The sequence below is a fragment of the Carettochelys insculpta genome, chromosome 11 (assembly GCF_033958435.1).
Source record: "Carettochelys insculpta isolate YL-2023 chromosome 11, ASM3395843v1, whole genome shotgun sequence".
NCBI lineage: Eukaryota > Metazoa > Chordata > Testudines > Carettochelyidae > Carettochelys > Carettochelys insculpta.
Genome location: NC_134147.1, coordinates 22,490,315 through 22,506,550, shown reverse-complemented (window position 1 = coordinate 22,506,550; position 16,236 = coordinate 22,490,315). Strand labels below are relative to the sequence as shown.

Here is a 16,236-nt window from a genome sequence, read left to right as displayed (position 1 = left end):
TTGCATGGAGACTGGCTCTTTTAACCTTGAAACACTAGCATTTTCCAGTACAGGATGTGAAACCAAATAACCATGAATACATTAAGTGAGAAAATTAGCATTCATTTCCTTTAAAGGGCTAGTTTTCCAGTTGAATTGTCCACTTAAAACTTTCCATATTAAAAAGACATTGTTGAAAGTACAATGCACGTACAGTAAACTTACTGAAATCACCTCACATTTCCATGGTATATCAACAGCAGACCACTTTCACCTTTAATGATAAAAAGAAATGGGATCATTTTGTGCTTACAAAACCCATAAAGATGCAGACAGCACTGAGGTGAATTATAAGTGAACACAGTATGACTTGAAAAGGCATTTTCTTTTAAGTTACAAAAATATATAAAAAAAGACCATTATTGGGACTTAAGCAAAAACAGATTATATGGTAGATCATTACATAAACTATGATTCACGTTCCAGTGTTATCTGTTAGAGATGCTAGACACTAGGGTTAAATCTACACTACAATGATCTGTCAACAGCAGTTACTGTCAGAAGAGATCTTATGGCAAAACTTCTATCAACAGATCACATCCACACACAAAAGTGCACTGAAAGAGCAATCTGCTCTGTCAACGGAGAGCAGTCACACTGCCCAGCTGCTCTCTCGACAGAATGGCCAACCAGAAGCTCGGCAAACAGGGCTTCCTGGTGAACCAGAAGCCCTATCTGTCAACAGAGGGCCCCCTGGAGCGTTTACACTGCTTTTTTGTGATAGAATTTCAATTTGTCAACTCCTCGGTTTTGTCAACAATACTCTCTAGTGTAGACAAAGCCTAGGAGTGTAACTGGGACTCTGCTGAAGGCAAGTAGAGTTTTGCCACTGACTTCAATGGAACCAGGTTTTCACTCCATAAAGGGAAGAGGGAATCCTCTGTCTGACAGAGAAGAAAGCATTGAGCCATGGAAAGTGAGAGAATGTATCTATATATTGCAACAAGATTTATGATGGACAAGAAACAAGGAACTTCTCTAAAAAAATTTTGTGGTGTGCTACAGCTTCTTCGGTGCAATAGACTGCAAATTGATACCATATAAGCATTGCTGTTTGTTTGTTTTTTTAACTTGAAAAAGGAAAGGGAAACAAAAAGCATCCTTCCAAGGAAATTCACTTTTATGTCTCCATGTAATATACAAGCTCATTAAATGCTTGGTAATCAGTTTGGCGTGAAGAGTAGCTTTCTGGGGTATGTAGCTGAAATAAATGCACAGATTAAAAGGAGATGAAATATCAAGTGATGCACACAAAAAAGGCAATTTCTTAAAATGATTCAAGCAAAAATAGAGGATTCAAGTGTTCTTACATTCTTGCATGTTTCTATCATTTTGTCATGACAATTTCATTTAGCTGTATGACACACCTAGACATTTTGCTAAGCTCAAACTTGAAGTGATAAAATATAATTAATTGGAGTGTTGGTATTAAATGATTATAAAATTTACTTTAAAAAAAACTTCAGTCATATTTACCTCTAACATTATTTGCTTTTTACTAAAGAAACACAATATCGCTTCTTTGCAAGATCAACACTATTAATCAAAACCGGCATAAAATATCCAATAAGGCTATCATTTATGCCCTTGCTTTAATTTTACTAACATCAACCCTATTACTGTACCTTACCCACATACAAACAACTGTAATCAAAGTACTTCAAATTAAAAGAAAATAATAATAAAGATTTTTAAGAAGTGAAACTCATGAGGGGTGTACAGAATGCAATTAATGTCAAGATGATGGGACTAAATTTCTCTGAATCAATATAAAATGAACTTTGTCACCATTAGGTGTTCTAAAAGTAAAAAGATAGATGTTCTGCATGAGTCAGATGCACCAGCTGAATACTAATTGATCTAAATCATCATGCTATAATAATGTTGTACTGACATTTCCACAGTTGTAAAAAAAGAGACCAAGTGTAATTTTAAAAATTTAAAAATAAGAAAATTATTTTGATTCCAAAAAATACTTTGAAGAAAAATGCAGTGATTTGGGCAGTTCCAATATACAACAATACTTGAAATAAGGGATTGACATACTCATGCAATACACACTGTTAGAATTTAAGGTAATAGGCAGTTAAGTAGCAGGGAAGGGTCACTTAATACTTCCCATATGAAAAAGAAAGCTTTGACAAACTTTTATTTAGCTATTTACATTTCTTACAAGTGCTGATAAATAAATGGCTGATTCTCTATTGCCCCCTACATCAAATGATAAAATGGAATATTGCCAATTCTGGCCTCAAGAAAGGAATGTCAGTGCACCTTGTATGAAAAATACAACTCCCCAGAAGAAACCCGAGAAAGCGCAAACCAGGTTAAAGAACCAGCCGCTCTACAGGAGCTTGAAGAGCTTTACTGCATAAACCCCAATTATTTTTAACATTAAAGGAAGGCACATCACCTGTGTTTCATTACCACCATTCTGTTGCAACAGTATTAAATTGGAAACCTTTATTACTATGAACTTTAAAAGTGAACAGCAATGTTTCCAAACAATCTCTTCCAGGAATTCTTATTACAGCAGGTTAAACCCTTCTGCTGCATTTAAATCCTGATGTGATTCCTGCTTGTAAAAATTCTAGTTATACCAGGAGACTGTGCTAGTATATCTAGTGCAGGTTTAATTAGCCATAATCACAATGTTACGGACATATGGCTTTTAAAAGCACATCAAGATGAAAAGTAAATCTAATGCTTTCTTGAAGTATAAGGAAAAGACAGGTTCCTCTCCAAACCCACCCCAAATAGTTACATTGTAGCACGAATTATACAGGACAATTACTTTGAACAGAAACATAGGACCTAGCAGTGCCTACTAACTTACAAAGTATACATGCCTCTTCAGCATCAGTTAGTTTCTTTTATGGTACCAAATCTACCTGACAACTGTAAAACCTCCCTAAGGTAGAAACATCTAAGCAAAAATATTGTTGTTTTTCTCTGTTCAGGGTTCTAATTACCCAATAGTGCTCATTTGCTTTAAAAGTAATGCAGTATAATCAGTTGTATTTATAAACAAAAGGTAAATTGTTTATAAAGCAGTTAATTTTAGAATTTTGCAAGTTAAAAATGTGAACTTTCTGTATTTCATCTGGAGCAAATTTTGCAGGAAATCATATGTCCCATATTTCAATATAAAATGGTATAACAATATATCCAGACTACACAGGTAGCAATATAACAACTATATTTATAGAACAATGATTGTTATACAGTTGTAAACACAAATATATATTTATTTACACAGAAACTGCTTAAGAATGAGGAGTAACCATAACTTTTGTAAGTTGCTCACAAAAATTCAAAACAGTAACGCTTAAAGTAGTAACACTTTAGAATAATTGCTATTAATTGTAATATCTGTGTGAAGTTTTGCTTTACAGATTAACCTATTAAATTTGCACATTAAAGTTTTGGTGAGCAAGTTGCCATATGATCTTCAATACATAAAATAGTCAGGAGCACTATGTCTAAATATAGTCTCAAATTCAAACTACTTTTTCTACATTAAGACATAATTAACTGAACAAACACTCATATGAATTTTTCGTTTGGAATGCTTTGTAACTTAGAAATATATACCCATGAGGAACAGTGCCTTTAAAGATGCTTTATAACTCCATCCGCTAGTATTTTATAATACCTAATCAGAACGCATTGTTTCATCCACACACGATAAACAATTCATGAAGAAGTGCAATCCTATTTAAAAATGTACTAACTCTTGAAACTCAATTCCTAAAGGATTCTTAAATGATTGAACACTGATGTATTGTCATATGATGTGATTTATTCTCTCATCTATCCTTTTTAAATCTTGAAGCCTCAAATGTGTTCATTTGCACAAATAAAATGAAGAAAGCTGAAGTATAAACTTCACAGAAGAATACTTGTAAAGCCATTCTATCATTCAGGCTCATCCACTACATTTCTGTAGGTTGATGGTAAAGTTTTAGAGAGCAGGTCCCAAATGAAACAAAATAAAATTAGAATGCAATTAAGGCTACCACAATGCTGGGAGACGGGGAAAATAAGGTTCTACTATCTGCAATGCAACCCTAAATACCTATCATATTATGAAATACCAGAATAAAGGCAAAAGACAAGAAATTAAAAACAAATATCAAGGAATAATCCCACAATGGTCAAGCTACGAAAACAACAAAAACAGATTTGCCGGTGAATTAGAAAGGATGCTGATGCAAAGGTAAAATGAACATTGAGATAGCTCCACCAATCATGTGCAGCATAACCAACAAATAAAACCTTACTTCTTTAGGGGGTAAACAAAGAAAATGTATTATTACAGAAGTGGTCACATCCACATCTAAATAAAGAAGAGAAGAATGAGTAAGGCTCTGCAGACTCTCTGGTCTGAACAGCTTTGGGAATCAAAACGTGTTCTGAATTGTGAATTCAAACATCCGGCAGTATATCTTCAGTCAAACTTTTAAAATTGTGAGTGTGCACAGAGGTTCACACCTGTAGACAAAGTTACATAAAACCACATTAACTAAAACTATATATCTGGTAGCGCACGATTTAAAATTAACACATTTGAACAATATGAAATCATTTCCAAAACATGTTTTGATTAGATCCTGGTAAGCAGCTCAAAAAAAGGTAAGGTAACGGTTTTATGAATGCAAAACTATTTACATACGAAGCACAATGACACAAATATAAAATAGGACAACTTGGAATGCAACATCTCAAAGGTTAGATTAAAATAAACATATACCAAAAAATGCTACATTCAGATAATAAAGGCCTTGAGAAGACTAAGAGACCACCTACTTTTGTTCTTAAGTTCCTGGAACTTAAGTTTTACAATACAGGAAAACACAATATTGAAAGCATCAATTACTTATACAATATTGTTAATATCTCTGCAATTTTAATTTTAGTGCAAGTTTTTCTTTGTTTGAAATCAGCAATGTACTGTCTGTTGCATAATTTCATGAGGATATACGTACTTTCAAAATACATATCGCACGACAATACAAATAGTTTATCACCACACAGCATGCATAAAATGTTAACTTTCTGGACGAAAGTCATATCTGAAAAAAGTTGCATAATAAATTGAATCATTGGCATTCACGCACTGAAAGTTATGGGAATTCAATACCATGCTTTGAGGATCACATTTACCATGGACCTGCAATACTGAAGTCTTCTAACCTCACACTCAATTTTTAATTAATCAACTACTATATAACAATGTCTCTCAATATGGAACTTTTATCTACTCTAATTTAACAGTTCAACTTTTATTAAAATATAATAATCATTTCTGCATTCTCATTACTCTTCCGAATTATGTAGACTTAAACCAATTTCTCAAGTTTTTGCATTACTTCAGTAGGTTATTACCCATCTGTGCAGCTGAGCAAGGAGATAACCACATTCATTCCCCTTATCTGTAATGATGTAATACATCCCAGCACTGGGTAAAGATGATTGGGTAATAATGGGATTGAAAAAACAGCAGAGATGATAAACAATGGTGCAGCCTTCCTTCTCTATCACAGTTGACTGCATGCTTACAGCACGGGATGCAAAGAATGAAAATATACACTAATTCTGCTCCTTGCACAAAGTTAACATTTTAAGAAAAGCAGTTGTTTCCATGCTAATACACCAGCACCACCAACATCACCACAGAGTAACAAGACTGAATACCTATGTTCTAGGCTTCACTGTGTAAGGAAATTTCTTTGGGTCTAAAATCCATTAAAAATCACCACGTAATCAGGACAGGGCAAGGAGACAGCAGGGCGTAGAACCTATATGCAGAGCAAAAGAGCTCTCAATCAAAAGAGGTAATGCTCTCCCATTTGTTTAGAAAACTAAATCTGCCTCCATTTTCTGTGCTAAAATCATTTCTTCTAACTAGAGAGATCCTTACCTTCTGTAGAAGCTGGGAACCTGAGTATTTAGCTGCGATGGATTTGATCTCCCCACCAAAAGCAGAGGCCCACAGCTTTACCCTGTGGGGGCAGGGTAGGAAAAAAAAAAAGACAGGAAGAAATGTAATACACATGTTTCAGTAGGCAACACACACAGATAGAGCCCTACAGCCTCAACTGCACTCTCAAGAACGTAAGCAATGTTGCATTAAAAAGCAGTCTTAGGAAATAATGCCACACCAAAAGAAGAGAGAGCTATTCACAAGTGCAAGCTGAAGGTACATACAATTCATACTCTAAACCAAGGAAAGGCCTTGGATTTCAAGCTGTACTCAAAAATAAGTATATAAACAAATGGATTTATAAAGAAAGATTATGCAAAATTCTGTCTAACATTAAGTAGCTGCAAGAACGAAGATGAAATAACAGAATAGCATTGGGACCTGGGAAACCTGCATATTAGTGAGTAAATGCACCACACACAAAGGCATGTAACTTTAGCACCTATACCTGTTTACCACCCACCCCAAAGTAAAATTCAAGCAGCAATGAGTTAATCCTAACACTCGATTTCAACCAGAAGTGGCCTGGGAATAAAATGTTCCGAACACCCAGCGATCTGCAACAAAAACAACAACAAACTTGGACACCGGGATTGTAAGTTTCCACTCCTGCAGCGTGGTCGGAGAGCGAAAAAACCATGCAAACACTTACACCGACAAGGGGATCTGCTGCTCCGACCCGACCACATCCACTAGGGCTGTGTTGAAAGCTGTCCAGAAAACAAAGAAGATCCCCCAAAATGCCCGGAATAGGTTCCAAATCATGGTTTCTTTCCGAGCCCGGGAAAGACTTAGGGAAATTCGAGCACAGCTGAGCTCAGCAGCAGAACTGCTCGCTCCAACCGCTCTCCCCCACCCTCCGCCAAAGCAACGCTGGGGAGGAGGAAGGGAAGGGGGGAAAAAAAAAAAAAATCACAGCTCCATCCTCCTCCCTGCCAGGATTGGCCCTGTCTGGATAATGGACGGAGAGGACCAGAGAAGCTCTAATGATCTGAAGGGGGCGGGGGGGGAGAGAAGAGAGAGAGAACTATTGTCCCCTTGGTAACAGCGACGCGTTTTGCAGCGCTGCTGCAGCTACTCGCGTGTAGTTCTTCACAACTCCGCAGTCAGCAGTGTACGGCTGGAGTTACTTCAGCGCCCTGCTGCTTCTCCCAAATGCCCTCCGCAGCCGGGCAGCAGCCGCGAGGGGTGGCCAGCGGGGAGGCCGCTTCCTGACAATTACGGCTCACTTTCCACGCGGAAGGTGGCCGGCAGGTCGCCTTGCCCTCGCCCGCCGGCGAGAGGCTCAGGCTCGGAGGCAGAGCGTGAGGCGCTGGGGCAAGGGCAAAGTCTAGCAGAGCTCAAAGTAGGACCCGGCGCGAAGGAGCAGCGCCCGGGGCCCGAGGGGGCCGCCTCCACCCCTCCCGCAGCCCCGGCCAGTTCAGGCTGGGCACTGCTGCATGACAAGCGTCAGTCTGTCAGCCGCCCCGCAGAGGAGACGGATGGCTGGCGCGCGGCGAGCAGCTGAGCACCCCGGCCGCCGCGCGGGGGCACGAGGACGGCGGGAGAGGCGCGTGGCTCCCCGGGGGCCAGCCCCAGCCCCCGCGCTTCGCTCCGGCGCGCACGGGGAAGGGAGTCGCATGCCCTTGAGCGCGAAGGCGCGTTTGCAGCTTGCTCCCGCGGCCGAACGCTGCGGCGAGGCGCACTCCGGGAGAGCAGCCCGGGGAACGGCTTACGGAGGGAAGGAAATGCAGCATAAGTAAATCAATGCAGGCCAAGGGATTGGAGCCGGTGAATGAATTATTAATTTGGGCTGCGGGAGGAAGCCCCTTAGTGAAGTGGGCATAGGATGCGCAGGACCCACAAAAGAGCAGCCAGGGAGCAGAAGAGATACATTCAGGTAGCTTTCTGGTGTGTTTTACCCCTCTCCTCCCACTCACTGCATCTCCTCTCTCCCTTCCCCCGCCTCGGCTCGCTCTTACCCTCTGCCTCTCAGCGCTAAAAGACTCAAAATAGCATTTGAACTTTAACGTGAATAAGCATGCCAGGAATTAAAGATGATCTGAGCACGGGCTGAGTCATCGTTACACTGTGCGGGAGAGATCCGCTACTGAGACACTACAACACTGTGGCTACAATTCTAGTCTACCCAGCGCGGCCGTTGGAATTAATGTCTCATTAGACCATATTCCTTTGTACAGACTGTACTTTCCTTGTTTAGCCTCTCCTCCCTTGAGGTTTCCTACACAGCACCAGTACTTTGCCTTCACATTAACTTTTACAAGTGTGCTATACACAGTACAGCTTGCTTTAAATATTGCCATCCCCTTCCACTATCTGATGGCCATATAATGTACGTCCCGGCCCAAATATTACTTCTGTTTAATAAGATGACCAAAGCTCAGGAAAAAAGGAAATTTTAGACAAAAAACAAGTACAGCTCAGTGGGTTGCACTCCTTTCCACACAACACCGATTGCTCACATCTTCATGTTTTAGTCTTATTTTGGAGGGGAAATCCAAGTTTTTATTCTGTACTTTTGCCCTCTGCTGTGTCTGCAAATGTTAAATCTATGTGACCTAGTGAGCATTTGGTAATAAATGGTTTAAACATACTGCCATACCACCAGGTGCTCAGCCTACCTACAGGCAAAATGTAAAACCCTGTATGGATGGCTGACGGTGTATAATGAATTATGCACCCTCTTGAACATGTCCTAGAAACACTAAAATGTTTTCCATGTGATACCAGACTGCAGAAATGCACAGATGCTTTATATATGTTACACGATTTTTAAATTTTAGGACAGAAAAGTAGTTTGCATGGCTATAACTCTTTGAACACAACCAACAATATTTGTATGAAAATGGAGGTTTTTTGCTGCTCCATCCAACATAAAATCCACTGTTTCCCAATGTGGTTTAAATATTAAGTGACTTGATTATTCAAAATAGTGAATCCTTACATCTTTCAAGTATATAAAATATTAGCCAATGTTTGGATATTTCTAAAACTGCAACATAAAATATGTGAAAACATCATCCCCAGCTAAGGAGATAGAGGCTAATGTTACTGAATTTCTTAAATCTTGATTCTGAATTTTATTTAACATTTCTTGTATTTTATACTAGGTCTTAGTCACAATTGTGTGTGAGGTACATAATTAAATGTCTGTACAGTTATAATACAAGAAAAAACCAACTTCCTGTCCTCCCCCCACCCAATAAAGACTTAAACAACATAGCTATGGCTAGTTTGTTTTTGTCGCCTATTTCCATATTCTGTTATTATAGTGTAAAATATTTTAAATGTCATATTCAGTTAGGTACTTTAGAATGCTCCTGCAGCTCTTCTGGAAGTTTTTTGTTACACAGTAAAGCAATTGTAAACCTGTGTTTTATTCTATGTTGTAATAATGGCTTTAACACATTACCATCGTAAGCCACTGTAAATACATATTTCACAAATCACATGCAGATATAGTATTCTAGCCTGACTGCTTCTCCTATACAAGACATGGGCATCACCGCATTTAGAACATCCAGCTTAAACATTGTAATACTATGATGCTATAATGGCAATGGAAGTGCATCACAAAACAGAAGTACTTTTTTCTAAATTGATGGCATATAATAACCACAGGGTGGGGAAGAAGAGGGAAGATAAGTTGCCCACTGAAGGTTATTGTGGGGTGTTGATTTGTTTTTAAAATTCTTTACATTGACTGTTGTAGGTGAAGTGAAAGCAGTAGGTGGTAAATGGAAAGGAAAAATCTTATTTCAGTTTTATGTTAACCAAGTCATTTCAATACAAACCTAAGGTGGAAATGCCCAAAAATGGATGGCATCTCATCATGGTTCACAATTTAGCATAACCTAGGTGATACACTGGAATGAAATAGCAAATGAAGCAAGCTGAAATTCAAGAAGATGCCTGGCTATCAACTTTTAACTTCTGAAATATTCTTGTAGTTATAGTGGTTCTCTCGCTGGCCTTAGGCACCCCTCTATTCACACATTATTCAGACTACTGCAACAGTATTTGTACCAAACATGCCACCCTAGGCAAAAGAACATGAGTTTACCTCACCTTTACATATTACAGGTCAATGAAGCCATTGAGCCAAACTGGCAGGGGTTATCCTGATCCTGAATATGAGAGAGAGAGAGAATTATTCAACAGAACTCCTGCTCCCCCATAGACACACAGAAAACTGAATCCCCATGAGGTCTTCTTGACTTGGCAGACAGACTTTCTTTTGGGGGATATAAGGAACAGAAAGATTCCATCTTTAACCTTAGGAGATGTCACCTCAAGTGAGTTCATCTCTGTGATTGGTCTCGTCTGCTCAGTAAACACTGGAAAGGAGACTGTAGGTAAGAGAAACCATCTTGAACAAAAGACAGCATCATGCAAATTAAGTTTTATTCTTTGACATACATGGTCTTACTTGTATTTGCTTTAGCCATTTCTACCTTCATAGGCAGCAGGATAGCTGCCCAGTCCCATCCCTTCCACCACCCACCAAAGCCCAGAGCACCCTCTCCCAGTGTGACCAGGGGCCCCAAACCCCAGCCCAGGCCAACGCTTGAGTGCGGGAAGGGTTGGGGGTACATAAAGCATCAGCCACAGGCTGAAAGGGAACACGGGTGGCATGAGGCCCTGAGCCTCCCTGGCTGGAGCACACTGGGACTGGAAAGAAGCTACATGAACAGGGGGCCTGGGCAGGAGAGAAGATGGTGAGGCCACTCCGTTGTTTGGGGATGCACAACCTCCCCCTGCCTATGCGATCTGCCATCTGTGCCTACCTTTACCCCTTCTATGTGGTATCTCTTAATCCATGTTCTTTAGTTAATGAACTTGTTTTACATTCATTATAAATCACTATGGCTTTGTAAGTTCAGCAGTGTGCCCTTTTAGAAAGCTAACAGGTTACAATACTTTACATCTCTGTAAAGGCAGTAAACAGCACTTCCTCTGTGAGGGACTCATGAGAGGGACTGCTCTCTGCAATAGCATGATTTTGAGGTGAGTTCAGAGCAAGAAATATATTCAAGTCAGCCTTCAAGGAGTTAACAGTTTGGGCAAACCCAGGGTGATGTTTATGACATGCTGGGAGGCTGTTGGGGTCAGAGCTGTACAGCCATGAGACCCCAGGCAGATGGTGACCAAACCGCTTACTGGCCTGGGTGAACCCCAATATGTCACTCAGGTTATCATCACTTCTGACTCTCCAAGAAGCCTTCAGAAATGCCACATGCCTCTGGAAAATATGTATACACACAGCCAGGCCCAGTGCAGAGGGAACAGCTCCATGGGCCCAGAAGGAGTGGGACCTCGGGTGGAAAGGGTGGGGCTAGGGTCAACCACCCCACAGCGCTGCCCAGACTGCAGCTCACTCTCCCTCTTCCCCCACAGCCCCAACAGCCCTCAGAGCTGCTCAGAGCACCCGGCGCAGCATTTCAGCAGCAATTCAAAGGAGACTAGGGCTTCAGCTGCCAGCATTGCTGAAGAAGCAGCAGACACAGCAGCGGCCAGAAGCTCCAGCCCCTTTTGAATCACCCAATCCTGGGGCAGTTCCCACCCCCCCCCCCGCCCATTTCTGTCAGTGGATTTGCATACAAACAACACTTTTAAGCAGTGATGCAAGGTGACAAAACTTGCATCATATTTGTAATGCTATAACTAGCTACATTGGAGTCTTAGAAGCAACTATTAGTACGTTATTGCCTACAAGAATGAAGGCCTTCGCTCAGCAGACCCATCTGCTTTCACTAAATGGAAGTCTCAGGGATTCTCCACACTGAGCTAAAATACTGTTTAATAACTTAGAATAGGAGTGAGGTGAAAACCCCAAGGATGTAGTCATCTCATCTTTCTCTCATTCATAGATTATGAAACAAGAGAGGACAGTGGTTTAAATTCATGAAAGGCAGGTCCTACACTCTCACAGCCCAGATGCTGAAATATGCCAGATAGCTGTTCAAAGGGGTCAGAGATGAGATGAATGCTGAAAGCCTTCACAAAAGAACAGCATTTTAAATAAGCAACTGATGGACTTTACTTGGTGAGCAAGAAATGGAAGATAGTTCAAAGTATAAGTTATCATGAGAGGTGACACACAGAGGCAAGAGTAAAAGATGGAGACTAAGGTCCATTGATAAACAGGTAGAATAAGGATCTATGCGCGCAATTCCAGCGTCCTTCCCTTTCTCCTTTCAAACATATTTGCATGTGTAAAAGGGTGTGGAGTATGGTCAAAAAGAAGAAATGTCATTCTCATCTTTACATCGGATTTCCAGATCTTTAATGAAAAAGACACAGTATTGAGCCCAAAGAAAGCAATTCAGAGAAGCACCAGAGAGACATATGGAACAGGGGTGGGGAGTAGGAGGAAATGAGGTAATTAACACAAATGTTTGTTGTATTTCTTTTTTCCCTGACACATCCTCTCACTAGCTAACCCTTCCCAGATAAGAAAATAAATGCAAAACAGCTAAAGTGACCAGACACTTTGCAGAATGATACAAGCTTACTGAAATTATTTCCAAAAAACCCAAAATACCCATGAGTGCATTTTATTTGCCTGTATTTCATAAGCCTAAGAAGATGCATATACTGCAAAGCTATTGAAAAGTATGTCCTAGATGGACTGCACAGCTGCTAACATTCACACTGTGCAGTATGTGTCTAGGAAGCTGAACACAGAGAGATTGTAGTTCTGAAATAGGAGAGTCCTGCGTAATGTTAGCTTTATTTCATAAAAATCAATGATGCCATGATTGTTTTTCTTTTCTGAAATGTATATAGCCCTCAATGACCCCCTCAGATAAGAAATTGGAGGAAAGAAGGGAGATGCAGAAGAAAGTGAAGGGGTATGGTTGCTTTATATAAAGAAAAAAAGGAATATAGTGCATTGTTCTGAAAGAACTTTCTTGCCTTTAACTTGCATGTCACTTTCATTTTCCCATCCTCTTTCTTCTTTCACATGTTTACACATGTAAAAATGGAGAAAAGTGAATGAGGGGGAAGTGATAAAGATCATGTCTAAGCTTCACAAAGCACTTTAAGACCCTCACATGAAAGGCATAATATAAATAAGGGATATTATTTGGAAACACACCAGTTGTTGAAGATTGATAAAATTATGCATAAAAATTCTTTGGCTTGGTTTTATCTGGCATACGAACAGCGTCCATTTGTTTCAAATGAACTGGATGTCGGAGTGCACGTGTGTGTATCTCTACATATTAGACTATTTTCTGGCAGACCTAACATATGCACACACATTTTTGGAATTTTATGAAGGCTCCTAAGTGTTTTATTGGTACAAGAATGCTAATTATTGATTGATTCCACTTAGGACAAGTAGCACTACTCTCAGAATTTACCAAATACAATACCATATAGTCTACATAAGTTAGCACATTTTAGACTTTTTAAAAAAATTTAAGATTTATAGCATATCATAGATAATTCAGTTCTAAAAACATACCCATGTTGTGTGTAAAACCATGTTACTTTTCCATATATAGCTTGTTTGTGACTTAAATAGAATTATTAACATTTTAAGTTAAAAAGAAAACATTCACAGGCTAGCATGCAAACTATGTTTATAATCATTGCTTGAGAACAATGTCATTAAGATAAAAGAGTAAAATCTATTCAAAATATACTATCAGGTCAATATTTTGAATACACATAATCTTCAGCATATTTCCACCCAAAATAAACCTCACAGTTTGCCCTAACACCCCAAGGAATGCATAGTTAATTTAGCTTGCACAAAGACTGTGTTCAGCTGGCTTTAGCATCTCCGCATGGAGTTAAAATGTAAAAGAGCAGAGCATTATCACATCCCAGCCTATGAGAGCTCATGCTGCATGGGCAAGCTAGAACGCTTTAAGATAATGATGTTTATAGCTAACCAAATCCAATTTAAGCAGTTCACTGTAGCTCTAGTCTGTTAGTTCCATTTCACATAGGCATAATTTATTTTAAATTTTCAGCTCTTGAAAAGACTGCTTTTTGTTTCCTTTTTATCATCAGGACAGAAAATGAGTTCTTCCAGCAACAAATGAATTATCTTTTTACACCTAAGGCTAGTGTTACGTCACACACGTTAATGTTTTCATTATGTTCAAAATATTTGAACACAGAAGCTAGTGACTAAAATGAGAAATAACTGAGAAATACAACAAGATGGACTGAGTATTGTGCCAACAACAAAAAAAAAAACCTGCAATGTGACACTGATGATAAAAATAAAGAGCAAAGGTGATAAAGCATTTAAGACATTAATCTAGGATTATAGATTACAAAAACTAAATCACTAGCTTTGCATAACTTGTTTATGAATTTGAACCATGCAAATTCCTCTGAGCTCCTTTCAAATGACTATCCTCCAAAGATATGAACTTGAAAGATCATTCAAATCATTTCAGATTTGGGATGCATGACAACAAAATGTGATACCAACCACATGGTAATTCAATGATAGGGATTGTATTCAACTAAAAATATGAACAGAGTCACAGGCAAAAAAATGGATCTAAGCAAGCTTAGTAGGGAGGAATCCTGATTGGCAACAATAAAGTGAGGGGTACCAACCATATTCCACAGCATCACAACCCTAATCCTGACCCAGCATGAAAGATTAGGGTCATTGGTGTGGCACAAGCCTCCTGGCTGCAGCACACAGGGCTGAAAAGAAGCCACATGATCTGAGGGCCTTGGAAGGATGGGGCCACTCAGTTGTTTGGGGAGGGACAGCCTCCAGAGCCTAAGCGACCTTCCGTCCATGACTACCTTTATCCCTTCCACTTCATATCACTTAATTCATGTTCTTTTGTTAATTAACTTGTTTTACTTTCATTAATCATCCCTGCTGTGTAAGTTCAGCGAAATGTGTTCTATTAGCAAGTTAACAGGTAAGCATGTTCTACTGTCTCTGTAAAGGCAGAAAAAAATCTAACACTTCCTCTGGCTGTGTCTAGACTGCAGGCTTCCGTTGACAAAACTTCTCTCGACAGAGCGCAAGTCCAGACTGCAAATCTCTCAGAAGAGATCTGCTGGTCAGGAGTGTTCTGTTGACATCCCTGTACACCTCATTCCATGAGGAGGAAGAGCAGTCTCAACAGAGGTGGGTTTTCTGACATTTGGCCCCAGGTGGATGGGCCAAATATCAGAAAAGTCTCTTCTGACAACAATTTGCTTATCTTTTGCCAACCATTCCCCAGAAGTCTAGACACAGACTCCGAGAGGCTCTTTTGAGAGGAACTGATCCATGCATAGCATGATTTCGAGGTGAATTCATGGCAATAAGTACATTGAGGTCACGCAACATGATATAAAGTGCATTACTAAAGACTAGCTATACCATGTCTACTGTTTTCCCCCTTATCATCAAGGCTTGTTACCCTCTTAAAGCTATCAGGTTGGTTTGACAATTTGTTCTTGACAATGCTGACTGTTATCACCTTATTATCTTCTAGGTGTTATCAAATGTATTGCTTAATTATTTACTCCATTATCTCTTCTGTTACAGAAGTTACGCTGATTTATCTGACCTGGAAATATTCCTCAGCTCTCGTCCCCATTACCCCTCCTCTACTTACAATACATCAATGACATCTTTATGATTTGGACCCATGGTATAGAGACTCTAAAAGAATTCCACCGAGACTTTAGCAATCTGAACCCCACCATCAACTTATGCCTCAACTACTCCATGCGAGAGATGTATTTGGTAGACGCTACAGTACAAAATCAAGGAAGGACTGATCAGTACCACACTCTACCAGAAACCCACTGATCGCTGTACTTACCTACACGCATCTAGCTTCTATCCTGCACACACAACTAGATCCATTGTTTACAGTCTAGCCCTTAGGTACAATCGCATTTGTTCTGATCCAACTGACAGACTGAAAACTACAAGATCTCTACCAAATATTCATAAACCTGAATTACCCACCAGCAGAAATAAAACAAAAAATCGACAGGGCCAGACAAATACCCAGAGACCAGCTACTCCAAGATAGGCCCAAAAAAGCCAACAACAGAACACCAGTGGTCAGTACCTACAGCCCCCAGCTCAAACCACTGCAACACATTATTAAAGACCTACAACCTATCCTTAATCAGGATGTCATACTCCAGAAGACCCTAGGTGACAGGCCTGTTCTCTCCTACAGAGAGCCTCACAACCTTATGAGGATTTTCACCAACAC

General features: G+C 39.8%; 1 protein-coding gene across 1 annotated transcript in view; it reads right to left on the bottom strand.

Annotated features, from left to right (window-relative positions):
• CACNA2D3 (calcium voltage-gated channel auxiliary subunit alpha2delta 3) overlaps positions 1–6,796 on the bottom strand; it is a 710,484-nt gene extending 703,688 nt beyond the window's left edge. Inside the window, exons 1-2 of the mRNA XM_075005060.1 lie at positions 6,678–6,796; positions 5,963–6,044 (exon numbers count right to left, since the gene is read on the bottom strand). Coding sequence (XP_074861161.1) covers positions 5,963–6,044; positions 6,678–6,790 — 195 coding nt within the window. The 5' untranslated portion in view covers positions 6,791–6,796. The remainder of the gene's footprint in view (positions 1–5,962; positions 6,045–6,677) is intronic.
• Between the last annotated feature and the right edge of the window lie 9,440 nt (positions 6,797–16,236).